This window comes from Ochotona curzoniae, unplaced genomic scaffold (genome assembly GCF_017591425.1).
Source record: "Ochotona curzoniae isolate NIBS_2020 unplaced genomic scaffold, NIBS_Ocur_1.0 scaffold_3890, whole genome shotgun sequence".
NCBI lineage: Eukaryota > Metazoa > Chordata > Mammalia > Lagomorpha > Ochotonidae > Ochotona > Ochotona curzoniae.
The window spans coordinates 36,061,987-36,086,704 of NW_024467115.1; the positions used below are offsets into that span (position 1 = coordinate 36,061,987).

At 56.1% G+C, this 24,718-nt stretch overlaps 2 protein-coding genes across 6 annotated transcripts in view; one reads left to right on the forward strand and one right to left on the reverse strand.

Annotated features, from left to right (window-relative positions):
* TMEM181 (transmembrane protein 181) overlaps positions 1–15,897 on the forward strand; it is a 57,678-nt gene extending 41,781 nt beyond the window's left edge. For all 3 annotated transcript variants that reach the window (XM_040965204.1, XM_040965205.1, XM_040965206.1), the window contains 11 exons: positions 5,322–5,402; positions 6,517–6,616; positions 7,003–7,133; positions 7,322–7,413; positions 8,300–8,357; positions 8,954–9,056; positions 9,453–9,504; positions 11,142–11,224; positions 12,055–12,144; positions 12,715–12,781; positions 13,107–15,897. In XM_040965204.1, the coding sequence (XP_040821138.1) occupies positions 5,322–5,402; positions 6,517–6,616; positions 7,003–7,133; positions 7,322–7,413; positions 8,300–8,357; positions 8,954–9,056; positions 9,453–9,504; positions 11,142–11,224; positions 12,055–12,144; positions 12,715–12,781; positions 13,107–13,185 (936 nt within the window). In that variant the 3' untranslated portion in view covers positions 13,186–15,897. The remainder of the gene's footprint in view (positions 1–5,321; positions 5,403–6,516; positions 6,617–7,002; positions 7,134–7,321; positions 7,414–8,299; positions 8,358–8,953; positions 9,057–9,452; positions 9,505–11,141; positions 11,225–12,054; positions 12,145–12,714; positions 12,782–13,106) is intronic.
* On the reverse strand, positions 259–22,135 carry DYNLT1 (dynein light chain Tctex-type 1). 3 transcript variants are annotated; one of them, XR_005882137.1, is made up of 6 exons: positions 22,057–22,135; positions 20,373–20,414; positions 18,025–18,148; positions 17,615–17,692; positions 16,834–17,145; positions 259–271 (listed from the first exon to the last, which is right to left on the reverse strand). XR_005882137.1 is itself a non-coding variant. In XM_040965207.1 (5 exons), the coding sequence occupies exons 1-5, from the start codon at positions 22,081–22,083 to the stop codon at positions 17,075–17,077; spliced, it is 342 nt and encodes a 113-aa protein (XP_040821141.1). In that variant the 5' UTR covers positions 22,084–22,135; the 3' UTR covers positions 16,736–17,074. The 3 variants fall into 3 exon arrangements, 2 of the variants coding, with proteins under 2 accessions (XP_040821141.1, XP_040821142.1); XM_040965207.1 differs by lacking the exon at positions 259–271 and having other exon boundaries at positions 16,736–17,145; XM_040965208.1 differs by lacking the exons at positions 259–271; positions 20,373–20,414 and having other exon boundaries at positions 16,736–17,145; positions 22,057–22,098.
* Between the last annotated feature and the right edge of the window lie 2,583 nt (positions 22,136–24,718).

A 24,718-nucleotide genomic window follows, 5' to 3' on the forward strand; every position in this document is an offset into this window, starting at 1 on the left:
TGCATGTAGAGTTTCCTGTGAGAGATCTCCTGTGAGTTTAATTGGCATTCCTTTATATGTCAACTGATTTTCTTCACGTGCACATTTAAGGATCTTTTCCTTATGTTTGATTGAAGAGAGCTTGATGGTTATATGTGTCATGGTGAAGATCTCTTTTGATCAAGCCTGTTGGGAGTTCTGTGTCCCTCCTGGATCTTGTTTCCCAATTCTTTCTCTAGATTAGGGAAATTTTCCTTGATTATTTCATTAAATACATTTGCAAACTCAGCTTCTCTTTCTGCACCTTCTGGGACTCCCATAACTCTTATATTTGGCCTCTTAATAGTGGCTTTGTGCCCGGCGCGGTGGCGCAAGTGGTTAAGGTCCTCGCCTTGCACGCCCGGGATCCCATATGGGCGCCGGTTCTAGCCCGGCAGCCCTGCTTCCCTTCCAGCTCCCTGCCTGTGGCCTGGGAAAGCAGTCGAGGACGGCCCAAAGCTTTGGGACCTTGCACCCGCGTGGGAGACCAGGAAGAGGCTCCTGGCTTCGGATCGGCATAGCATCGGCTGTTGCGGTCACTTGGGGAGTGAATCATCGGACGGAAGATATTCCTCTCTGTCTCTTCTCTCTGTATATCCGCCTTTCCAATAAAAAAAATAATAATAAAAAATAAATAAATAGTGGCTTTCAATTCTTGAATACTTTTTTTGGCCTGATCCAGCTCTGCTTCCAGCATTTTGTTTGCTTCCCCCAGATGACAGGAGATATCTTCCAATTCTGAGATTTTTTTTTTTTCTGCTTGCTTCATTCTATTTTGGAGACTCTCCACTATAGTTGTAATTTGCTCTACTGTGTTCTTAATTTCTGATATACCAGTCTTGATTTGCTTTACTGATTCCTTAAATTCTTTGAACTCTTGCATTAACTTCTCATTTTTGACCAGAATCTTCAAAATGAGTCTTATGGATTCTGTGTCCCCCGTTTTCTCGATGTTTTCCTCAGTTAACTCTGAGGTTGACATAGGGTTTTGCTCCTTTGCAGGGGAGTTTTCAGTAATATTCATTGTGCCTTTGTCTCTTCTTTTGCTCTTGATCATTGTACTTCTGGTTAGCAGTCTTCTCCTTGGGGCAGGTTTCTAAGCTGTTTCACCCACAGGTCTACGATGCGATTTTACTTATTGCAGTTGGCACACACTTTTGCTTGCAGCCACTTGTGCCACAACCTCCAGCGAGTTCCAGGTCTGGGTCTTATGTCAGATATCCACCGTGGTCTCCACAGCCCCAGCTCTTGGCTCACCACTCTTCACCTCCTGTGATACCGTGCTGAGGCTGCTCCATTGTCTCTGCAACCTTTCTCCCTCTTCTGATTGGAACCCAGTTCTGGGTTCTTATGTTAGATTTCCACCAAGAACTCTGTAGCCCTAGCTCCTGGCTCACCACTCTCCACCTCCTGTGATACTGTACTGAGGTTGCAACCTTGCTCCCACTTTCAGTTGGAGCAGGTCCCAGGATTAGAGACACCAGGTGTCCTACATAGCTAGGTTGTTGGTGGCACTGATCTTGCTGGAACCTGTTGAACGTTTGGTCTGGGTGTCACACGGACCTATTTTGACCCATAGGATGCCACAGTCGGTATTATTTTCCTGTGGGACCAGTGCAATCCACGGAATTCAGTGAGTTTTTGCGAGCTCAGCACATGCACAGTTCACTGTTGTCCCCTGCAGTCCTAAAGCTTTTGCCACAGTGTACAAAATGGTGCCTGACGTACTACTACTAGAGTTCTTGATCTGCTGGCTGTCAGATCTGAGGGCTACCCAGACCTGTCTTGGGTGGAACCTGTAGAATGCCACGTTGCTGCAGTTCACTGAGTCAAAAATGAGTTCACTCCCAGCTCAGCATATGCTCAGTCCTTTCCCTTGCCTTTGCCTCCTTACGCAAAATGGCACCCAATTTGTCTCTAGGGGGCTGACTGGGCTATGAAATCCACCCTGTTCTCTCACTGCCTGTCTGTCTGTGATCTGCTGCTCTGTCTCTGATCCTGTTCAAATCAAAGGGACCAGCAGGATGGATGGTTCTTTGTCTGGGTTCACCTCCCAAGCTCCCAGTGAAAGTCCCTTCCCACCTGGTTGCTGGTAGAGTTCCGGCTGCTGGTGGAGTCAGATCGCCGTTAGCTTAATGCCACTAGAGTATCAGTCACTGCAACACCACACCACTGTGTCCGCTGCTTTCCTGTGTCTGTCAGTCTCCAGGTACCCCTCTGCTGTTGTTCTGTCCTCTGTTTCCTGACATATGTCCTCTCTGCTTCATCCTGATTAAATGTTTCTCTGTCTGATTAAACGTGTCCTTACCCTATTCCGCCATCTTGATTCTGTGACTATGGGCTTGTCATCAGCACATGTCATGTGCCAGTCCGTATCGCTGTGATTGCTCCAGGACCCACAGACACACACACTGGCGTGACAGACTGCGGAACGATCACCACTTGGACATGTTATTGTCTGTTGAATGTGGGCTGCTCTTAAATTCATCACTTGCCAAAATGTTAGATTCACTGACCACCAGGGAAAGAATAACTCAGTGAATGTATGAAAAGAATTTAGATGGCCTTTATTTCAGGGAATCATGGTCACAGGCTTCCCTTCCCCATGCAGCCAAAAAACAGACATGAAGGAGTGGGCTGCAGAGGAAGAAGAGATGGGGAAGGTGTCTTTTAAAGCTCTCTGTGACACGGAAACTGAAACGGGGGTTGCCTCGGCCCTTATTTGGTGAGGGGATATGGGTTTGTCCCCTCGTTGGTGCAGTGGTGGTTTCACAGCCTGAACTCCGCCATCTGGTCAGGGTTTGGTTGGAGGCCAACTCCGCCTTTCTTTGGTTACCATGGTGGCCATCAGCTGCTTGCGGCCACCTGTGCCTGGCTTGTACATCAGCTCACGTTGAAGCCAGCACCCTGTCCTGCTGCTGCCTTTCAGCCCAGGCACCCAGCATCTGATTTCATGACCGAGCTGGCAAGGCCCTGGAGTGTCTGAATCCTGCCCTGTGGCATGCTCACTCAGCATGGGGACAGCATGGGTGTCCGGCAGCTTGGGCCCTGTCATGGCCACGTCCTTTTCCTCTGGGTGCTGCCAGCAGAGGTCCAGCTGTTGAGGGCCTTCAGGTGGTTTGGAGCTTTTGTAACGGCAGCTCTTGGGAACACGTGTGTGCCACCCCTTGCGTGGATGTGTGCTGATGGCAGAGGTGGGATGGCCAGGTCTCAGGTCAAGGAACAGCACCCTCACCTCTGGGCCCCCCGTCCTTGTGCACCTGGTGCTATTGGTGCTGTAAGGTTTGCTGTGCTCTCTACTGTGTGGTGCCACGCTGAGTTCCAGTTTACAGGGTATTGCTACGTTGCATGATCCTGGTACAGATTCTGCTGTCGTCCTTACTGAATCTTTGTCCCCAGCCCCCCTCTTTAAGGTCTTTTACTTGGTGCCAGCCTGGTGGTGCAGCAGACTTTGTCCACTGTGTGGCACTTGCATCCCATGTGGACGCCCGTTTGTGTCCTGGCAGCCCCACTCCATCCAGTTCCCTGCTTGTGGCCTGGAATGCAGTAGAGGGTTGCCCAAAGCCTTGGGACCTTGCACCACTTTGGGACCCAGAAGAAGTTCTAGCTTCAGATCCGCTCAGCTCTGGCTGTTGTGGCCATCTGGGGCAACAACCAATGGATGAAAGATCTTTCTTCTCTGTCTTTCTTTTTCTTTGTAAAATCTGCCTTTCCAAGAAAAAGAAATAAATCTTTAAAAAAGATTTTCCCTAGTTGAAGCAATATGATTACGGTGCTCTCCCTGGGTTTGTGACACCATCGTTTCTGTCTCAGCTGGAAGCCCGTGGCCACCCCTGTTGCTGCTCTCCTGGCCTCGCCTGCCACCGCAGTGTCCCACAGCCGCCCAGGGCACAGGGCGCCGGCCCTCTCAGTCTCCTCTGTCTCGCTGTGTCCCAGGTGGCTTCTGGGCCTGCTCCCCGCAGGCTCTGGGATGGTGGTCAGCTGCACACCCCACTCGTCTCTCTGGAGCAGGGCAAGGCTGCCCGCTGGCCCCTGGAGCTCCCTTCCTGCCAATTCTGTCTTCTAACCTCTGGTCGGCTTTGATTGCTTAGGCTTCCCCTTGCTGCAGTTCACATTTCTCCTGTTGGGCCTCTCCAGTGCTTTTTAATTTCATGTGTGATATTACTGATCACTAGAGTTTGTGTTACAGTATTCATTTTTAAAAGGTTTGTGCAAGTTGCTCAGCAGTGGTGCTTCATTGCCTCTCCATGATAGGGCTCACTGGCCTTGCAGCACAGGAGTCGGGGTCTGACTGCCTTCTGCGCTTTCGTCAGCAGGTGGCGCCTGTGTCTCAACGTCCCCCTCCCCCATATAAGTGCTACTCATTCTGGGTAACACTTAAAAACCTGTTTCTGTGCAGGCTTTAGCCCAGTGGCTAAGACATGGCTTGGGGTGCTTTGCTTCCTTACTGGAGTGTTTGTGCTTGGCAGCCTGCTCTTGGTACCCCAGCTGGCGTCTGGCTCTGGCCTCATGGTGGTGTAAGCCATGGAAGGCAGCAGGTGATGGTTCAGCTAATTGGGTCCTGCTGCCCACCGTGGAGATCTGCATTGAGCTCCTGGCTGCTGCTTGAGGTCTGGTCCAGCCCAAGCCTGGCAGGCATTTGGAGCGTGATTGGCAGATGGGAGTGCATGCCCTGTCTCAAGAAAAGATACAAAAGCATGTTCCCCTTTATTAAAAATGTGGCTTTTCTAATAAGGAGATGGGGTGGGGGTTGGTTTGAGAGGCAGAGAGAGAATGTGAGAGCAGCTGGCTGTGCCCGAGTGCCCCCAGGGGCCATCTGCTGGCTGTACCTGGGTGCCACCAGGAGCCAGGCTGGGCTCAGGCTGAAGCTAGAACCAGGAACATAATCCACGTATCCCTTGCCTCCCAGGGCACAGGAGTCAGCCAGGGATCGAACCAGGCTCTCTGCCGTGGGACGTGGTATCTTATCTACTGGGCTAGCTGCTTGCCTCCCCTTTTGCTTTGACAGGGTTGATTTTGATAGATTTAGAAACCACCTGTTCTTCTGGTTATAGCATCACTTCTCTGGCATGTGCATCATTAACATGATTCGTTTGAAAGTCCTTTCAGCTCTTGGTGATTAGGACTTTTTATATTCGTATATTTAAAACAAATTCAGAATGCAGTAAGTGCCAAGCCCCTGGGACAGGGTAACGCAAAGGGCACCGTCTGGGCGCCGCCGGAGCCCGCTGCTCTTACTAACCCGGTGTGTCGCCTCTTGGGTGCGTTCTCTCCAAGTCACTTGCCGTGCCTCCTCTTTGCAGTGGAAGACTTACAACCCCGCGTTTTCCCAGCTGGAAATCTGGTTCCGATTTGCCTTCGTGGTGCTCACCTTCATTGTCACGGTGCGTGCCCCTCGTACGCAGACTGCAGCAGACTGCGGAGCCGGGGCCCTGCTGTGTCCCGCGTGTCTGCGGGTGGCAGACCGTAGAGAGGAATGCTGGGCTGTCACAAACCCTTCTGGCACCTGTGAGGGCAAGGTCCTTTGGGATCCCGGGGCAGTGCTGGCTGTAGGAACCCCAGGGGAGGCCCCATCTGTGCTGAGGAGGGAGTGACTCTTGCTGTCTGCAGAGTGGCACTCTGCCCTGCCAGCTCTTGCCCACCGGCGCTGACCGGGATGAGTGGCATCTGAGAGCTGTGCGACCACACCCTCGCCCTGGCGAGCCCTTGGGCTGACGCCTGGGAAACTTGGGACTTACAGGCTCACTGTCCAGAGAGGGAGCTGGGGGGCATGGTGCTCCCCAGTGTCTCGGTGTCTCAGCCCCAAGTGGGCATACCGAGTGTCCTCAGGGTGGGGACCTCACTCTGTAGCCTGGCCAGGACCCCTGCTGTTCTTGAAGGCGGAGGGCTGCTCCTCCATCCAGGCCCTTGCCTCAGCAGGCCACCTAGACTGGAGACTGTGGCCTATAGGCAAGCAAGTCCAGGTTGCTGAGAAGTCATGGGTTTAGATCAGGTTACGAAAAGAGTTGGCATGGTGGCTCAGTTGGCTAATCCTCTGCCTGCAAGCACCAGCATCTCATATGGGCATCAGTTTGTGTCCCTGCTGTTCCACTTCCCGATCCAGCTCCCTGGTATGGCCTGGGAAAACAAAAAGAAAGGAGGGAAAAGAGGAAGGATGCAAGGGTTTGAAAGCAGTTGAGACTTCTCATTGGGTCCCCAGCTGCTTTAGGGTCCAGCCATAGTCCTGCTCCACTGGAGTATTTCTCAGGGAACCTGAGGCTGTTGGTAGCAACCTGCTCCCCCTTGCATGTAGAAGCCACAGATGTGGGCGCAGGCCCAGGGTGTGGGTGGAGGGGCGCCTTTCTCTTTCTTACAGAAGCTTTGGGCCCCCCTGCCTGCTTCCTGCCCCCTACCCCGGTCCTGTGCTGGTGCCCCTGTAGAGGCAGTCGGTCTGCTCCAGGCGTCCCTGCGCTCCTAGCCCTGGCGCAGGCTGTGACACAGGCCTGGCTTGCCTTGCAGTGCCTGTTCACACACTCACTGCGCAAGTTCTCCATGCGGGACTGGGGGATCGAGCAGAAGTGGATGTCCGTCCTCTTGCCCCTGCTCCTGCTGTACAACGGTAGGCGTGGCTCGCTTCCTGTCCGCCTTGGAGGCGGCCCAGGCTCGGGAGGCCCCAGGAGGGCAAGTGCGGGGAGGGAGGTGGTGGGGCAGGGGTAGAGGCAGACTCCCGCTGCTCCAGAGCCATGTCCTGCCTGGCCCGGGCAGACACCTGGTGCCACCTCAGCCATTAGCACTGGGATGCACTGCAGTGCTGGAATGTGCGTGGGGCCCCTTCCTCCTCCCCTGCATGCGTGTGCTCCCGGGCCGGGCAGGGGCACAAGATGGCATTCGGGTGTTGGAGAACAGGAGAGCTGTGGCTCGGAGCTGGGAGCCAGGAGGCGAGCTGGCTCTGAGGGCGTCGGCCAGCCATGGATGGGCTCATGTCTCCGGCCCCTCGCCTTGCAGACCCCTTCTTCCCGCTCTCCTTCCTGGTGAACAGCTGGCTCCCCGGCATGCTGGACGACCTCTTCCAGTCCATGTTCCTGTGTGCCCTGCTGCTCTTCTGGCTGTGTGTGTACCATGGCATCCGGGTCCAGGTGAGCCGCCTGCCTCAGCATGCCCCAGAACCCCCCAACCCAAGAGGAGTCCTTGAAGAGGGGGTGACCCCTGAAAGCCCGGGCTTCCCACAAGATGGATGTGGTGACAGAGATGTGACCCGCGTGTCTGCCGCTAACGCTGGATTAGCACTTCGCTAGACTTTTCATACTTTTACTTTCCTTTTTAGGGAGAAAGAAAGTGCTTAACTTTCTATCTGCCGAAGTTCTTCATCGTTGGGCTGCTGTGGCTGGCGTCTGTGACGCTGGGAATATGGCAGACGTGAGTAGGCCATCTGGAGAAGCTGTGGGCCTGCAGGGTGTGCTGGAGGCTGGCAGAGCGGGTCCCACTGCCCTGCTTTCTTAGCCTGACCGTGGCATTCAGCACCCGTTCAGGCAGCCGGAGGCCCTGGCTGTGCCACCCACCAGGTTGCTGAGTCTCCTATCCCGGGTCCTTCCCTGGCACCCAGGGTTCATCTTTCTAGTGTCTTCTAGAAGGTGGCTGGGCAGAGGCCTATCGGTGTCTCCCGTCCCGTGGAAGAAATCGCCCAACACTGGAGAGTCTCAGAGGCGCTTTATTCTGATCTTCCTTTAAAACCGTTATGTCCGTTAATTCCGTTACGCTGAAGCCCCTCCCCCGCCAAGTTCCCCTCCCCCCCGGCTTATCTGTCAATCCTGTCCAATCAGCACCAAGGCACACCAATCAGGGCAAAGGGCCAATCACAGGGCAGGAAATTGTCAGTGCCCCCAACAGAGGCCTAGTGGAGCTGAGCCTCCTGTACCCCCAAGGAGGGCTGTTGGTGCTCCTGCCCACCCACAGATGGCCAGGCTCCCGCACAGGAGCGCTGTGGCTGGGACACGCCCCTGCCACCCTACTCCCTGCACCTGGGCCGCCAGCAGAGTCAGCACTGAGCCCCAGGGAGGTGTGTCCCGGCGTCCTGCTCCGGAGTTGCCGCCTGCAGGAGGCACGGGGCCGCCCCGCAGCCCAGGTGGGCAGCTGGGCACCTTCGTTATCTGAACCACGAAATTGAGGTTTCTCATGGATTTACGATCCTGGGTAAATCCCTTACTAGCACAGCATGGAGTTTAAAAAAATTCAGGTGAGAAAATGTGTAAAACAGAAAGTGAAGTGAGCCGTTCACCTGCAGGCTTCTTGTGATGTTTTGTAGTGTCAACGAGTTGCATGACCCCATGTACCAGTACCGCGTGGACACGGGCAACTTTCAGGTAAGGATTGTGTAGCTCCTTGATGCCACTCAGTAAACGCACAGCCCGGCCTGCTGCTGCGGGCTTGCAGGAGGCTGTGTGGGACGAGGGCTTGCAGGAGGCTGTGTGGGAGGACCCCTAGGATGGCCAAGGGCCGCAGAATGTACAGACTGTGTTTTCACTTCAAATCTATGGCTTCTGGTTGAAATACCAGGACACAAGACGTGTCACCTTTTAGGAGAATTGCGGTGTGACCCAGAACATGTTCCTGTTCTGCTCTAGCTCTTTCAAGGTTTCCAGACAGCTTGGGCACCAGCCTCCATCCTCGCAAGTGGGGCGAGCAACCAGCCTTACCCCCGGGGGCCGCAGGCTCGCAGTCCCTGCCACTCACTGGCTTCTGCCTTTGCCCAAGTGCGGCGTGTCCTGGGAGGGGGTTGGCCCCAGCCCTTCCAGCACAAGGGCCAGGCGTCCCTTTCCACAGAGGGCGCCCGAGAGGACAGTTCTGTTTCCTGGAGTGGCCTGTGGGGTTCCAGGACCATCCTTGGAGCAGTGAGGTGGGCCACAGGGGAGCAGCAGCCAGCCTGACCTCACTCGGGGCACTTTCGTCCCCCCCACAGGGCATGAAGACCTTCTTCCTGGTGGGGGCGGCCGTGTACGTGGCAGCCCTGCTCTTCCTGGTTGTACGGGCCTGTTCCGAGCTGCGCCACATGCCGTACGTGGGTAAGCACCCCTTAGGGCCACCCTGCAGGGTGGGAGGGACTGTCCATTCCACCAGCTGGGGACCTGCTCTTTGGCCCCAGGAGGCTGCAGCTGGCTTAAAGAGATGATGGCCCTGGCCGTTTAGTGGGAGGTCTTGGGGTGGAGGTGCAGGCCCCAAGCCCCGATGGCTGCTCAGAGGGGCTGGGCGCCTGGCTGCAGGCCTGAGGCAAAGCCTTCCTGGTGCCCACCAGGGGCTCTGGGAGCTGCTTGCCTCGCTCGGGCTGCGACTAAGGGGCTTGAAGTCCATAAGTCCCATAAAGGGATTTGTTCTGGAAGCTTTGCTTTATTGCTGCTTGTATTGTGAAGATCCTGGAGATGGAAGGGGAGCTTACTAATAGGAACCTTGCTGTCTTTCAGATCTCAGGTTGAAGTTTCTGACTGCGTTAACCTTTGTAGTGCTTGTCATTAGGTAAGAAAATGTCATTGCTTGAAAGAAGGAAAGGCTGATTTTTATTTGGCCACCCCAAGGGTGGGGCTGGTCGTGCGTGACAGCCCAGAGCACGGGCTGGGTTGTAGATGGCCAGGACCAAGACATAGGCTAGCCAGAGCACAGTGACCCAGCTGGCCGACTGACACCTGCTCTCTGTGTGGTGGGCAATCCTTCAGGTCAGGGAGTTAGGGTCTGGTGAGATGGAGGTGTGGGGTGCTTGGCCCTTTGAGCCTCCCAGGACTGGACTCTAAGCTTGAGCTAGAGCCCCAGGGACTGGGGAGCCCCGTGAGGGCTGCTGGGCCTGGAGGGCTCGGTCCTGCTGTGGGTCACAGAGGAAGCCTGTGGGCCATGTCACCGGCAGGCAGGCCGATCCCAGGAATACGTTCCAGGTAATTATTTGGTTGTTGAGGGTTTGTGTCTTTCTCCTAAAAATCAGAATCCAGTGGGGAGAAGAAAAAGGTGTGTGCTCGTGTTTGGTTGCGTGGATAGCAGATGAGTCCGGAGAGTCCGACAGGTGTCTGGGCAGCAGCTCGTCCAGGAGACTCCTGTGGGCATCCATGTCCAGCCAGCCCCGTGTGTGCTCAGCCTTGACTCCTCGGGGCTGGGGGGTCTCCTTCCAGCTGCGACCCTCGGCCCTGGCGCCCAGCAGCACTATCTGTACTGCGCACACAGTGTCTCTGGCTTCTCTCTCTCACACACACACACTCCCTCCCTCCCTCACCGGGACACGCCATCCTGAGCTGACCTACATTAATGTGTGTGTCCTCACGCCCTCACACACACACTGACACACCCCGAGACACTCCTTACGCCTGCGTGTTGACACTTGTGCCCTCACCCTCATGCCAGGCAGTCCCCAGCGGGAGCGCACCTGCCCCTTGCGGCCCCTGTGGAAGCTGAGTTGGAAGTTGCTAGGCTTTTGTGACCTTGCCTCACCGGAGCGCCAGCGCCGTGGGGATTCCAGGGTTTGCCCTGCAGGCGCGTCCCACAGCCACGCTGGCAGACAACGCCTCCCTGTCACTGCATTTGTGCTCCGGCCAGGGGAAAGAGTGATGAGCGGGTGGGAAGCAGTGCTGTGGCGACAGCACAGGGGCTGAAGAGGGACAGTTGCTGTGGAGGTGACAGTTAAATGGATGTGCAGTGCGCTAGTGCCAACTTTATCATCAGGAAGGATCTGACCAAGGCACTTCTGTCCTTTGGGGGTGAGATATGGGTCAGGAGAGGGGGTAGTTCCAGGGGAGCCGGAACTCTGTAAGGAGACAGCCTTGAAGGGGTGAATTCTATAGGGTTGGCCTTGAGCAGGTGAATCCCATGGGGGGAGATGGCCTTCAGGAGGTGAATTCCATGGTTGCAGACAGCTGTGAAGGGAGTGACCTTGGAGTGGGTGTGCCGGGTGCCCCAGGCCTTGGGGGACTGCTGCTGTCTGTGTTGGGCAGGGCTCTCTGCTGTCAGCTGGTTGGGGCTCTGACCCTCCCAGGTGGACTGTGTGTGTGAATGGAGGCTTCTGTGCAGAACGACCAGTGAGCACACCGTTGCTGGGGGTGCTGGAGAATTGTCTGGAATGGGTGCCATTCCTGGGAGAGTTTTGCTTCATTTCCGCACGCCTTGTTTTTCAGCATTGTCATCCTTTATCTAAGATTCGGAGCACAGGTGTTACAAGACAACTTTGTAGCAGAACTGTCCACTCACTACCAGAATTATATCCTTTTAACCTGTGCACCTGGCCTCATTGCCATCAGTGCTGCTCATGAGGTGACCTGCACTACAGACCCTCTCCATGCTGAGAAACACTTCCTAACGGCTCGCCTGGCCCATGGCGGTCTGGGAGAGACCGGCTCTGCCATTCCTCCTCTGTGGGCAGGACCAAGCAAGTCCCTGAGGTGGTGACCACGTGGCGCGGCCTGGGTCCAGTCCCGGGCCACTGGTCCAGCTCTCCTTCCCAGACCATGGACATGTGCAGGTCACTGGAGGCCCGGGCCCAAGTCCACACTGGGTCATTTGGAGCCATGGCCCTGGGGCCGAGTGAGTGTGCTATCACCTGGGCAGATCCAGGCGGGGCTGTCAGGCTCGGGAGAGTGGAGCAAGCTTATTGTGCGCATTGAGGAGGTGGCTCCTGAAACACCAAGGCTGCCTTACGTGCCGCTGGACGCGAGGCCAGTGGCGCATGCTGTCGCCTCCCAGGTGCCCTGTCCCCACTCGGCGTTGATATTCCTTGGTGCCTGGCACACTTTGGACATCAGCCTTTAAATCTTCGGCTTTGCACGGCCTTCTCAGCATGCAGGATTTTCCCACGCTTTGTGACTGCCTTTCTCACTAGGCAGTCTCTAATCTAGAAAGGTCAGACACGCCTGGCTGGGCCTACCCCTCTTGGTTTACTGTGTGGAGACCTGATTGTCCATGGGCTGGTGGCCTCCCTGTCCCTGCCCTGGGTGCTGTGAGGGCTGTGTGGGCCTACCTAGACGGGGCTCTGACAGCTGGGAGGGGAGGCCAGAAAGCAAGCAAACCCTCAGCCTTCCTTGACGGCACCACCAGCAGAGTTCTTGTCCTTCTACGGCTTGTTGAACTTTTACCTCTACACTCTGGCCTTCGTGTACTCCCCGTCGAGGAATGCGCTCTACGGTAAGGCCCTGCGCCTGGGGCGCCGCGCAGTCTGTCTGCTCAGTATGCACTTTTGTTTCCCGTCCATGCTGGGCACTGTAGCTAACAGCATTTCTCTTTGGGTAGGAGAGACGAGGCAGTGTACAGGGTAAGCTCTGAGCTTTAGTTAGAACGCCCAGAGAGAACTTGCTGGGACCCAACCAGTGCTGCCCTGACCATCATAGTTACTCGCTCTTAGAGCACCTTCACGCTCGGGGACTCGGCGAGCGGCACAGCAGCCTTGCCAGACGGCCGTAGCCACATGCAATGTGCAGAGGAAAGAAACTGGAAGGGAGATTTGCTGGGGGCAGGCACGACTGAGCCACCCCTGCTGGGGCCCATTTGCTGTTTCGTTGTCCATGTGGGCACCTGGAATGAGCCTGCTGTCTCCCATGGGTGCCCACCCTTCAGAGCCCTGAGCCACGCAGGCCTTGCGACACTGTTGAGGCTCACACACGCGGGAGGAGCAGGACCCGGATGTCCCCATGCCAGTGGCCTGCCTCCTCAGGCTGATACACTTGCTGAGGTTAAGCTGCTTCTGTTGGCTTTCAGAGTCCCAGCTCAAAGACAATCCCGCCTTCTCCATGCTGAATGACTCGGATGACGACGTCATCTATGGGTAAGCTGCGTGGCGTCAGGCACTTCCTGGCCTGGCGTTGGTGGTTGCCGGCCGGGTTATTACTCTAAAATGATTTGCAAGGGATCGCGGCTTTGACGGGGTGAGCCACGTGCTGCCACGGTTTCCCGTTCTCACGTTGCTCAGGCTGGTGTGCAGGACTGCTTTCTGTGCATGCTGCCTGCCTGGTGGCCCGCTGCCCTGCCCTGTGACTGGGGAGTGGCATGGCGGGGGACTCCGGGAAGGAAGGCACGTGACGGGCACTGTTAGGTGGTGTCCGCGTGGGGAGCAGGCGGGCCAGGGCGGCTCAGGGTCTGTCTTCCGGCAGGAGTGACTATGAGGAGATGCCCCTGCAGAACGGCCAGGCCATCCGGGCCAAATACAAGGAGGAGTCGGACAGCGACTGAGCCGCCGCACCTGCTTCCCTCCGACCCACGTGCCCAGAAGTCTCGTTCATAGCTGTTTACACATTCTCAAAAGGAAGACCAAAACACAGGACAAATTTAATGTTACGGTTATTGTCAGGGCAGCTGCATTTATTTAGGAAAAGGGGGAACTGACAAAAGTTTAAACAGCCAAGTCCTTCCTACGAAGACTTCAGATGAGCTAGGTTTGCAATGGTGAAAAAGGAAATCGCCCATTCTCAATAGACAGCTACATGCCTTCCTTCAAGAAAAAGTCACAGCTTCCACGTTCCGGGGGCGTGATGGCCCAGGCGCCCCGGCGCCCGGCGGCAGCTTCCCCCTTTCTTTCCCGCCTTCGCCTGAACTGGGAATCCTGAGTTCTGTGCCCTTCACTCCAAGAGCAGCTGTTTCTGTGCCTGCCTGAGCCGGGCAGTCCTTCCGGGGGAAGTGGCCAGCGCCCCTAGCCAGGCGTCTGGGAGCCTGCAGGTGGGACTGACGGGAGTGGGCGTGCTCAGGCCTTGGCCCCTGGGGGCCACCAGGGCAGGAGCAGGGCAAGACCCAGATAACCCACTGTGCCCACAGCGGGGGAGGGCCTGCTGCCGGTGTCTCTGGAAGCACGTGGCCACACACAAGCATCCAGGAATGAGTGCGCCCCCCTGTGGCTGTGGCCCGCAGGAGGGAAACTTTCCTCTCCAAGAAACAGTCATTTCTGCAAACTGTTGACTGTGAAATCCCATAAAGCTTTATTTTTTTAAATAAAAGCTAAATAAAGTAGCTGGTAAATTATTATAGATTCTCTATTGCCAACAAGATTTTCAGTGTCACATTTGGAAACTAAGTGAAAGGGAAATAAATGGCTTATGGAAAATCATCTCTGGATGGGAAGCCACGTGTTTGGAGTCACACCGTGGCAAGTAAGCAGGTGCGCTGCTCTGTGGGAAGGAGGTTCTGGTGCTGCTGAGCCTCAGGCGTCGGAGGGCCCAGGAGCGTTCCCAGGTGACTGTACGCAAGGGTGCCGTGGGTGTCACCTTGCACAAAGTGTGTTAGCGTGGGATGCCAGCAACCGCCCGGACTCGGGGAGGACTGTGCCACTCTGCACACAGCACCTGCATCTTCATCTCTGCGCTGACAAGTCACTCCCCACCTGGTCGCTAGCCCTGGGACCCTGGACATGCACTAGGACTCCCTTCTTCCTTATTTAAACCTTAACGATAATGTAACTGTAGAGGCCACTTGATTTGTTTTAAAAGCCTTGTGAATATGAATGAATGAAACTTATTGTAAGGGTAATTCGAGTTTATATGATTTTTACATTTGCAATGGTATGACTTTTTAAATTCTGTATACTCAGAAGTATTGAAAAAAGTTTTGTTTCCCAGTTTTACAACTTTTAGTTAGACTACTCTCTAACTGTAGCTTTATGTATGAACACGTGTGCTGATTAACGTATTCCAGTGTGAAACGGTTCCTAGGTTTTATCATTACAAAAGTCTTATCTAGAGCCGGAATGCTACTATTTATCAAGAAATATCAACAGTTTGAGGCATTGAGCCAGGCACAGGAGGACATGACAAGCTCTGGGACCTACAGTGCCACTCCAGGCTGCAGTGTCCTCACACATCCGTTCTTGTTGGCGTCAGCGGGGGGAACAGAATACCACTTACTCCCTCGCTGTAACTAAGGTGACCCAGTGCTTAGCAGGAACACCGTCCTTGGTTGAGCTGTAGGTTTTCAGTTCCTCCTCCCTCGCAGCACATGCTCAAGTTACACCCCATGTCAGAGTTTGCTTACAGTATTAGCACTGAGATCAGGTGTGAGACACGTGTCCGGCAGAACTGCAGTTCACCAGAGATTGCACGACGCCAAGTGGTGCAGAGATGCCCACGCTTTGCAAACTTCAACTAAGAAGTCAAAGGCTGGCTTCCTCATCTTGGGATTTTTGTACTGGTGCAGTCCAGGGGAGCCTGCAGTGGGAGCGCAGGAACTCCAGCGGGCCCAGGACGGCCTCATTATCCACGTGGGTAACAGTGCTTGATTTATTACTAAATCACTACAGGCTGGCACAGTGCCACTTTCTCTCTCGTCTCTTTGAAAGGCCCAAAAGGGGCTAGATAAAATAACCATGATCTCTAAGATGGCTACTGTACATAATTACAGATTGCAATAAAAGCTTAGATTGCATTAAATAGGTTGCTGTGTGCCCAGTGACTTCTTGGTTCGGTTCCAGAGAGAGATGCTTACAAAAGGGATGGCGAAAGGGGACATTCTGTGACCATGACCAGAAACACGTTAGAAACCAAATGTCCTAGAGGTCAGACTTTAGTGCACGCACACACTCGCACCCCCCCCCAGAAGGTAGACCTTTTTATCAGGTCAAGGTCACGCTGTCCCATCTCTGCTGTCCTTGAGTTAGGCTAAGTGTCTCAGTTTTTAGTGCCATGCAGCTGTACCAGTAAGTCTAGTCCCATATTATGCAATAGATTTCCTGCTGCTGAAAACTACCTTTTTATGCAGAAACTACATATTTATAAAGTGCAATGAACTTGACTAAGGTGGGCAAGCAGGCTGGGCGTGGCAGCCCAGTGCCCCAGTCCTCGGCTGTCTTTGCTGGCTGACAGTGGGTTTGTATCTGCTTAGGGCCGGCTCACCTTATGGGATCAGCTCCATTCTGATGCTACTTTCCTGTAAATGTTAATAAATTTTTACTATTCCTTATCTGTGTCTGATCTGCTCACTTTCTGGATTAGTTTGGCCTCTGGAATGTGGGTGTTTAGGTTGTGATAGGTCCAAGCAGAGGGCCCAGAGTGGTGGCTCAGTGGCTACATCCTCCCCCGCAAGCGCCGGGATCCTCTATGGGCACCAGTTCGTGTCCCGGCTGTTCCATTTCCTATCCAGCTCCCTGCTTGTGGCCTGGGAAAGCAGCAGACGACGGGCCAAAGCCTTGGGACCCTGCACTCATGTCGGACATCCAGAAGCTCTTGGCTCCTGGTTTCAGATCAGCTCAGCTCTGGCCTTTTTGGCCACTTGGGCAGTGAACAACTGGAGAGATCTTTTCCTGTCTCTCTTCTCTATAAATCTGATCTGCCTTTCCAATAAAAATAAGTCTTTAAAGAAGAAGAAGAAGAAAAAAAATACAAGCAGTAGAACTTGGTCCTTTTAGCAAGCAGACGCCGACGTTCTCACTGCCCTGCCTTCAGAAGGCAAGGAGGAAGGTGGTGCCTTGCGTCTCACGACCCCTTGCAGACATTTGACCAGATAACCTCCAACGCAGTTTATGGTTCTCAGGAACTGCCCAGCTGGTGTGGGTGTGCAGTGACCAACCATGGAACCACCACGCACGAGAGTCACTGGTAGCTGTGACAGGACGAAAGTGATGGCAGAGCCTTGGGCCACCTGGCTGCCAGCTCCAGCCCTGGTCTCTGGCCCAGCAGAGTGGGTATCATGAGCCAGCAGATCACTGCATGCCAGAGAGGCCCAGGGCCGCCCTGTCTGCAGCTCGGCAACAGGGACTGCTCCCTGGGGAGGTTCGAGGGCCCCAAAGAACACCAGAGACTTTACACTGTAATAATTTATTCTAACAAAAGTAAAAAGTATGGAGAATTGGTGTACTCGAGTCATCCCAGAGGAAAGAGGACGCTCCCTGCCGTGGACTTCAGCACCTTGGAAAGAAAGGCTCCCAGCAGGGACGAGGGCGACGCGGGCTTGTGCCCGGCCACTGCTGGTGACATCCGTGTGACCGCGGGGCAGCGCTCACAGAACAGTGCGGCCATTTGGTTCTTCTACATTCTGAGAGAGCCACGAAACAAACACTTGAAGATACTGAGCATGGTGTCCGCGGAGCGCGCGGCCAGCGAGGGCAGAACAGAAACGCCGAGAACGGCTCCGCAGGCGCTCATATGGACAGGCCGAACGCGCTGACGATGCAGTACATGGTCTTGTTCTCCCATCGCACGGTGCAGCTCCCTGGGGGAAGCAGAGCGGCACTGGTGACCAGGATGGTGGCTGGGATGTGCCCACTTCTTACAAGAGCCAAACCCAGGCACCCCCCTTTCCTGGCACCCAGAGAAGGCTGGCAAGTCTGTCACAGCTATTTTAAAGGTGACAGGTAAACGTGCTGAGTCCAGGGTGGCTATTGAGATTTAAACCTTGTAACTCAACAGCATGTTCACAGGCACCATGTGTGACCTTGGCAATGGGACCCAAGTCTAAACACAAGAGTTTTATCCACACCTCACACAGCCTCAAGGCACCTCAGGGTGCTTCCATCGTGTGAGGTCAGGGGTGGATGTTCCACCCGTGACATCGTGGTGGCATTTCCAAGTTGTCAAACTTTGGGGCCTTCAGACTCTCAGATCAAGGGTGCTCAGCCTGTGCTGTTCTCCCAGCCTGGTCGAGGTGTGGGTGGGCTCCTGGGAGCCGGGCGGGACCCTACCGTCAGTGGAGCTGTCCCAGAAGCAGGAGCTGGCTGTGTGGAGCCCCGCGCCATTCTTCTGCATGATGACACAGGTTACTGCAGGTGTAACACACTTCGTCAGGGAACTCGGCTCGGCAGCGGGAACTCCATTCTGCCCACCCTCAGCCTTATGTCCAGGAAACGTGCTGACGTTCATGACAAAAGTTACAGGCATAGACTAGAAGTCCCCAGCCCACCGTGGCACGTCGCCACTCCCCTCCCTCGGCCACGTGCTGTCCAAGCAGCTGATGGGCAGCCCTGTGAAGTTCTGAGATCATCTCAGCAGTGGATGGCGCCGTGTGCAGCACAGGGAGCTGACCCGCCTGGAATGACCATGCCAGCTCCCTCCTGGCAGACACTGCCCGAGAGCCACGAGCAGCACCCCTTACCGATGTACTTGAAGGGCTTCCCCAGCTTGGTGAGCTGGCTCAGCGTCTGCTCCACGACGTTGGTGGTCCACTGGTTCACCTTGCTGTGCTGGTAGGCGTTGCCCCCGATGGCGCTCTCGATGGCCTGGGGGACACAGGTGGCCCGTCAGCGCCCGCGCCACCTCACAAGAACTCACGATGTGCCGGTACATGCTACATTTCATCTGAATGAATTTTATTGTTGCTTAAAAAATAGTTATGTAGACTGTCACAATTTTAAGACAGAACTTTCACTGCTGCTATTAATATCTGCAGTCAAGCATGCTTTCTTCCTACTGAGGCTGGAAAATGCCCTTGCCTATTCCTTTCGTTAAGGTAAACTGAATACTTTCATCCAACACTACCTAATATTATGTCTCAGGCAAATTTTTAGTAGTCATTTGTATAATTGAATGCAGGCAAACTGGCCGGCTGAGTACACAGCCGGAGTCCCTCTGACAAGGCGTTTGCTGGATGGTAACTAGATAGCCTCTGCCCGTTCTAGAAGCAGCCTGAGCTGGCCAACCAGGACCTGGCTTCCACGTCCTCCTCTGCCTTCGTGCCCTCTCTGGCTCTGGGAGGCCGCACCCGGGGTGCTGTCTGCTCTCACTCAGTGGGCATGGCGGCTATTCCCACAGTGACTTTCTGGGACCTTCCCTGCTGATGCCAGCTGCCCGGGTCGGAGCAGCTCTGTTCTCTGCTCCTTTCTAACTTGCTGTGCTGGAAACTGAACCTGCTCTGACCCCAAATTAAAACTCACTCGCTGAGGCCACTCTGTGCCCTGAGCCACACGGAGAAGGGCGAGTTAGGTGTGAGTCACGCAGAGTGGGCGTGGAGCCGACCTCCGCCCCCAGTCCTTCCTCTCTGTCTCGGGGCCTCCCCAGAAGGGACAGCTGCCAGGGCACTGGGTACTGCCAAACAAGCTGGGACTTGCTTCAGGCCCAACATCCAGCCATTCTCCATGGGGGAACCCTCCTGCAGTTGAGGCTCTGCCAGGTTCCTAGGCCCAGGAGCAGCCCGCTGCTGCCCAGCCCTCCTCTGCAGGTTAGGAAGGCCTTTCCAGCTGGACTGGCTGCCTGGCAACCTAGCCAGCGTCCGTGCAGGAACCAAGGAGGCGATGGCAGGCGCCCCAAGAAGCCAGCTGCACACGCACAGCACTACTCGGTCCTCCCGCCATCCTGCCCTCCCTGCACCCTCGCTCCACACAGAACTGTTAGAAATAAGTAAGACAGGGCCCGGCGTGGTGGCGCAGTGGTTAAGGTCCTCGCCTTGCACGCCCAGGATCCCATATGGGCGCCGGTTCTATCCCGGCAGCCCCGCTTCCCTTCCAGCTCCCTGCCTGTGGCCTGGGAAAGCAGTCGAGGACAGCCCAAAGCTTTGGGACCCTGCACCCATGTGGGAGACCCGGAAGAGGCTCCTGGCTTCGGATCGGCATAGCATCGGCCGTTGCGCTCACTTGGGGAGTGAATCATCGGACGGAAGATCTTCCTCTCTGTCTCTCCTCTCTGTATATCTGCCTTTCCAATAAAACATAATAAAAATAAATCTTTAAAAAAAAAACAAAAGAAATAAGTAAGGCAGACCGCACAGCCCCGCAAGACGCCGTGAGCTCACACCCGAGGCTGAGTCACACGTGCAGGAAGCCAGAATCACAAAAACCAAGTTCTGGTCCTCACACTGCTCGGTAATTCACACTCAGGTCCGTCCAGCTGACCCGTGGGCCTCAGCTGCTGCTGCTCCAGTCAGCTGCTCCATTGCCCTGGCCAATGGCTCCGGCTGCCGGCCCCATCCCAGCCAGGCGGAAAGCGGACCAGGAACGCTGTGCTGGAGTCACTCCTGCCCCCTTGCTTCCCACGCACCTCTGCGTGCCCAGAAGGTGCAGCCGTCTTAATTAATCCTCTTCCTCCTCCTTCAGACTTCCACTCACTGGGTCACTGGATCAAATCCCACTTCAGTGCCTCCCAGCACCTTATCCGGTGGCACTTAGATCTGGCAGGGGGAACCTCTGCCCTCCACTCTGATGCTATGATGTGTGGGGTCCTCCCAGTCCAGCGTCTGAGCCCCAGCAGCGTGGCTCAGCTCTGCTCCCTCGCTGGGTATGCCCCTCCTGAGTGGTGTCCACTGCCCCCACCAGCCATGGGAGGAAGCAACTAAGCAAGCCCCAAACTCAGGCGCCAGGTCCTGACACCGCAAGCTGACAGTCTGCGGCCCCTTCCCACGAAGAGGCTGCAGTCACGCTGGGGACCCCCCACCAGACAGCGCAGAACACTGCAGCTTCCCCAGGCCCAGCACAGCGAGGCCAGAGCGAGCAGCTGGCAGCTTTCGCTTACCTCCTTGACAATGTTGCTCACCTCGTCCACCACGAAGGCCGTCTGCCGGGAAGACAATGCCGTTAGTGCCCATGTGCCAAGGAGCCTGCCCGGGCCCGGAGACCCGGCGGGCCCACAGCAGGTCCACAGCAAGCCCCACACTCTATGGATTTAATCTTGCTCCCCAAGACCAGACCTGAAACTGCACTTGAGCGCCTCCTTCCCCTTCGGCCTGCCGTCAGGCTCAGGGCTTGTACTGGACTGAAGTGAACTGAATCTGCTCCAGCGATAGTTCCAAGATGCAGTCCCCGCCCCCACCCCACACACAGGGAAGCAGACTGGGAGGCCTGCAACTTAGCAACTTGTTCCTAAGACACAGTTAGGAAACTGCGCCAGCACCTTGGACCAGCACCGGCTCAGGCCTGGCTGCTCTGCTGATGGGCCTGGAACAGCACTGGAGGGTGGCCCAGGTGCCTGGGAGGCCAGTGCGGCACTCCTGGCGCTCAGGGCACTCCTGGCGCTCCTGGCGCGTGGCTTCAGCCACTGGTGTCACTGAGGAGTGAACCAGCAGAACAGCTCTTTGTCCCTAATTCTACCTTTCAAATAAATACAACTTACTTGTTTAATAGAATCTTTAAAAATATTTTGTAAATGCTAGTTCCTGGTAATTCTTTCCCCAACACTGTCCCACTTCAGGACTCAGCCCCGGCTGGCCGGGAGGTGGGCTGCCTGGGGGTCGTTTCCTCCTGGCAGGACACAGGTCCAGCCCCTGCCAGTGGACTTCTCTCCTCCAGCAGGGGAGTTTGTGCTGTGTAGAGGGGCAAGGGGGGTGGGCAGAGCCCTGCTCGTGCAGCCAGCCCCCAAGACTTCGCCCTTGGGGAGGGTGGCCACACCCACAGGGCTGGACACGCACACGGAGGGAAAGCCGCAGTCCTGGGGATTGCACCTGCCAGGTGATGACGGCAACCTCGAAGCAGAGTGCCCCCCAGAAGGGTGGGGGGCTCTCCCGCCGGTTCCAAGCACGAAAAGAGGTTGAGGGGCACTTTAAGGGACGACCGGGGAGAGTACAGCATCGCGTGCAGGAGAGAAGGGACAGGGCTGGGTGGAGGCCGGAAACGCCCCAAGGGACAGCGCATCACACGGCTCTGGAAGGGGCGTCAAGTCCGGCACAGGCCGGGTCTCCACCCCGCAGGCCTCGACCTGGGCAACACACTGGCACAGCAGCCGGCAGGTGCGGGAGCTGCCCTCAGCCGCCTCTCCCGCTGCTGCCCGCGGTGCAAGCCTGTGAGCCGCTCCGCTGGTCACTCCCTTTACTACCGAGCTCCAACACACTGCTTCCGACACCCCCAAAGCAAGCCTGGGCAGCCCTGCCGCGTCCACATCGTCCTCCGGCTGCGCCCCCGGAAGCGCCAGGTGCTCGCTCTCGGCGGGTCCCCCCCAAACCCACCCGGAGCCCGCGAGCTCGGCAGACAAAGAGCAGGCGGCCTCCCAGCCGGGGCCCGCGCGCTCGGTGGGGCGAGGTGATGCCACCCCGTCCGGGGCCATGGCGGGCCGCGATGCCAGGACCGCCGGGACCCCGCCTGCCCCGTCAGGACCCGGCGCCGCCCCGTTAGCCTGAGGCCCAGTCAGCCGCGGGGCAGCCAGGCAGGCAGCCGGGTCCCACCCGCGCCCACGGCGCTCGGCCCGTCGCCGGCCCCGCGGCTACCTCCTCAGCAGCCTGGTAGTCTTCCATCTTCCCTCCGGCGCGTCGCCTCCACCGCCCGGAGTCGAGTCGGCTGCGCAGGCGCGCGCAGGCCACGCCCACCACGGCACCCGCACGTCCCGTCACGCGCCACGCCCACCGGATCAGGCCGCGCCCACCGGCCGCAGGCCACGCCCCGCCGCAGGCCACGCCCGCCACCCCTGCTCCTTGCTCACCCGGGTTTCCAGCCCCAAGCTGGCTCGGAGCCGATTCGCACCGGCACCTGCAGGCCGGGCTGTGCCCGCGGAACCCACGGCTTCTCCCACCCTCGGCGAGGTGGTAAGTTTCCTAAGCGAGCTGTGAGGGTGGTCGAGCAGCTCGTCAAACCGCAAACAGGTGCACCCAAGGCAGTCTGGGAGTGAGAGACACCTGTCCGGGGTTGTGCTCGGGGAGAGTCTGATGCCAGCATCATTTTACACTTGAGTCAGCAAACCAAAGTTTCCATGTGCAATAGAAATCTTCCATGAAGCACCGTTAAAAATTAAAACAAAACAAAAAAAAAAAGAGAGAAACATTTTGTGCTGGGAAGTAGACCACGCACGCACTTCTGGACCCCCAGGGCCCTGGCCTGTGCCCCCGTCTGCAGGCGTACAGAACCGTGACTCCGACTGTCCCAAGCACGGCATGTCCAGGGCCTCGCCAGCCTCGGCATGGAGTGTGCTGACGCTCTCCCCTGCTGGTGTCTGACTTCTAGATGCCCTCCCTCCCCCTTCCCTGATGCCTGGAGAGGGGGCAGCGGGTCAGCCTGCCGCCCGGGATGCTGCCGCCACATGTCAGAGTGTTTGTTCTAGCCCTGGCTGTTCCACTGCTAGTGCAGCCCGCTGCTGATGTGTCTGGGAAGGGGGCAGTCCTTGGCTTCTTCCACCACCTGGGAGAGCTGGGTGGAGTTCCTGGCTCCAACTGTAGTTGCACTTGTTTGGGAGTGTATACCAGAGGATGGAAGATCTTTCTTTCCCTCCCTCTCTCTCCTTCCCCTGCCCCTCCCTCTCTCTGTCACTCTTCAGCACCTGACCTTGACTTGCACCCAAGTTCTAGTTCCCTGGCTTCAACCCACCTGTGCATCATTGTACCCGCGCAGTGCACGCGTGATTCTGACATGGCTGTGTGATACTCCGCCTTTGCTGGCTTCACCCGAGATCCCTTGAGCTTTGCTTTGCCCAGTCAACCTCCCCCCCCACTAGCCATGACTCAAAGCCAGACAGGTTTTTTTCTCCCCGCTAAAATTTTATTTTTATTGGAAAGGCAGATTTACAGAGAAAAAGAGAGATTTTTTTTAAAAAAAAAAAGGTCTTTCATTTGCCAGTTTATTCTCTGAATGGGTGCAACAGCGGGGCTTGCCTGAAGCCAGGAGCTGCTTCCAGTCTCCCATATGGGGTGTAGGATCCCCAATGCTAAGGACCATCTTCTGCTGCTTTCCCAGGCCACAAGCAGAGGAAGGTGGGAAGTGGAGCAGCTGGGACACGAACTGGAGGCCATATGGTGTGCTGACTCTTAGAGATGGGGGATTAGCCGATTGAGCCATCACACTGCCCCTACCCCAAAAGCAAGCTTTTTATCTCTCTCTCTCTCTTCTTTCTTTTTCTTTTTCTTTTTTTTTTTTGCTTCTTTGGAGCAGCTAGCTAGAACCACGTGCATAGCAGGAGTATGGGGTCGGGGGAGGATCTTTGACTGAAGGGGAGGAACCTAGACCACCTTTCCTGTCGGTTTGTCAGTCCCGTGAGCCTTCTGCATGGCCACCATGATAGTGCCAGCTCAGACCTAAAGAACATCTCTCACGAACATTCAGATCAACCAAAAATACGCTAATCTGCATGTGAAAGTATTGAGTGTGGCTTCAGCTTCCCTGCCTTGGGTGCTGCTCCTGCGTTCAGCTGCCCAGGAACTAGGTGATCCCACAGAGTGGGGCGTGTCGAGTGAGCCGACGAATGAATGAGTGGGCAGGCTGGCTTCAAGAATGCCTCTTCGCGTGGCCTGGAAGGGGGGCTGCGTTCTGATCTGGAAACAGTTGTAGTCTCCCTTGGCACAAGTGTGGACTGGGATTGGATGCACCGAACCAGGCCGGACCCCGACTCCCCCTGGTGTTCTGGAGGACCAGGGCAGATGTGGGGTGGACTAGGCAGTGTCTCAAACCCCTACTGAGCCATGTGTGAGCCATAGGTGTGTATGGACAAACCATGGCTGGGCTGGAACATCCAATAGCAAGAACCAGATTGGGTGGAAGGCCAGTCAGGAAAAGCCACAGTTCCTGCTATGACAGGAGGTGGACTGAGTAGGGTTGGCTCATGGACCCACTGGTAAGCGTGAAACCTGGCATTGGGAGAGGTTCTGATGGAGGAGCCCAAGCAACTCCTCTGGCAGGCCACAGACCCAGCAGGTAAGCGCAAGAAACATGATAGGAAACAGCCCAGAAAAGGCCATGGAAAGCTACACAGTGGCATACAGTTGGCAGACGTGGGGGCAAGACCAGGCTGAATCTGTCCATGTCATCCACTGGCAAATCCAGGCACCAGTGTGGGTCGACCCAGGGTCGGTCGCAACAAAGACTAGTGCACAATATGGAATGCCGAGGTGAGGTTGCCTGTACTGGAAGGGACTGCAGCGCCCAACCAGCCTGAGAACAAGAAAG

Bases quoted from the DNA above. Each gene is read 5' to 3' on its own strand.
- DYNLT1 (XM_040965207.1), bottom strand. From the start codon at position 22,083: ATGGAAGACTACCAGGCTGCTGAGGAG. The intron at 20,415-22,056 runs GTAGCCGCGGGG...TCTTCCCGGCAG, and splicing joins ACTACCAGGCTGCTGAGGAG to ACGGCCTTCGTGGTGGACGA. The intron at 18,149-20,372 runs GTAAGCGAAAGC...TGTGTCCCCCAG, and splicing joins TGAGCAACATTGTCAAGGAG to GCCATCGAGAGCGCCATCGG.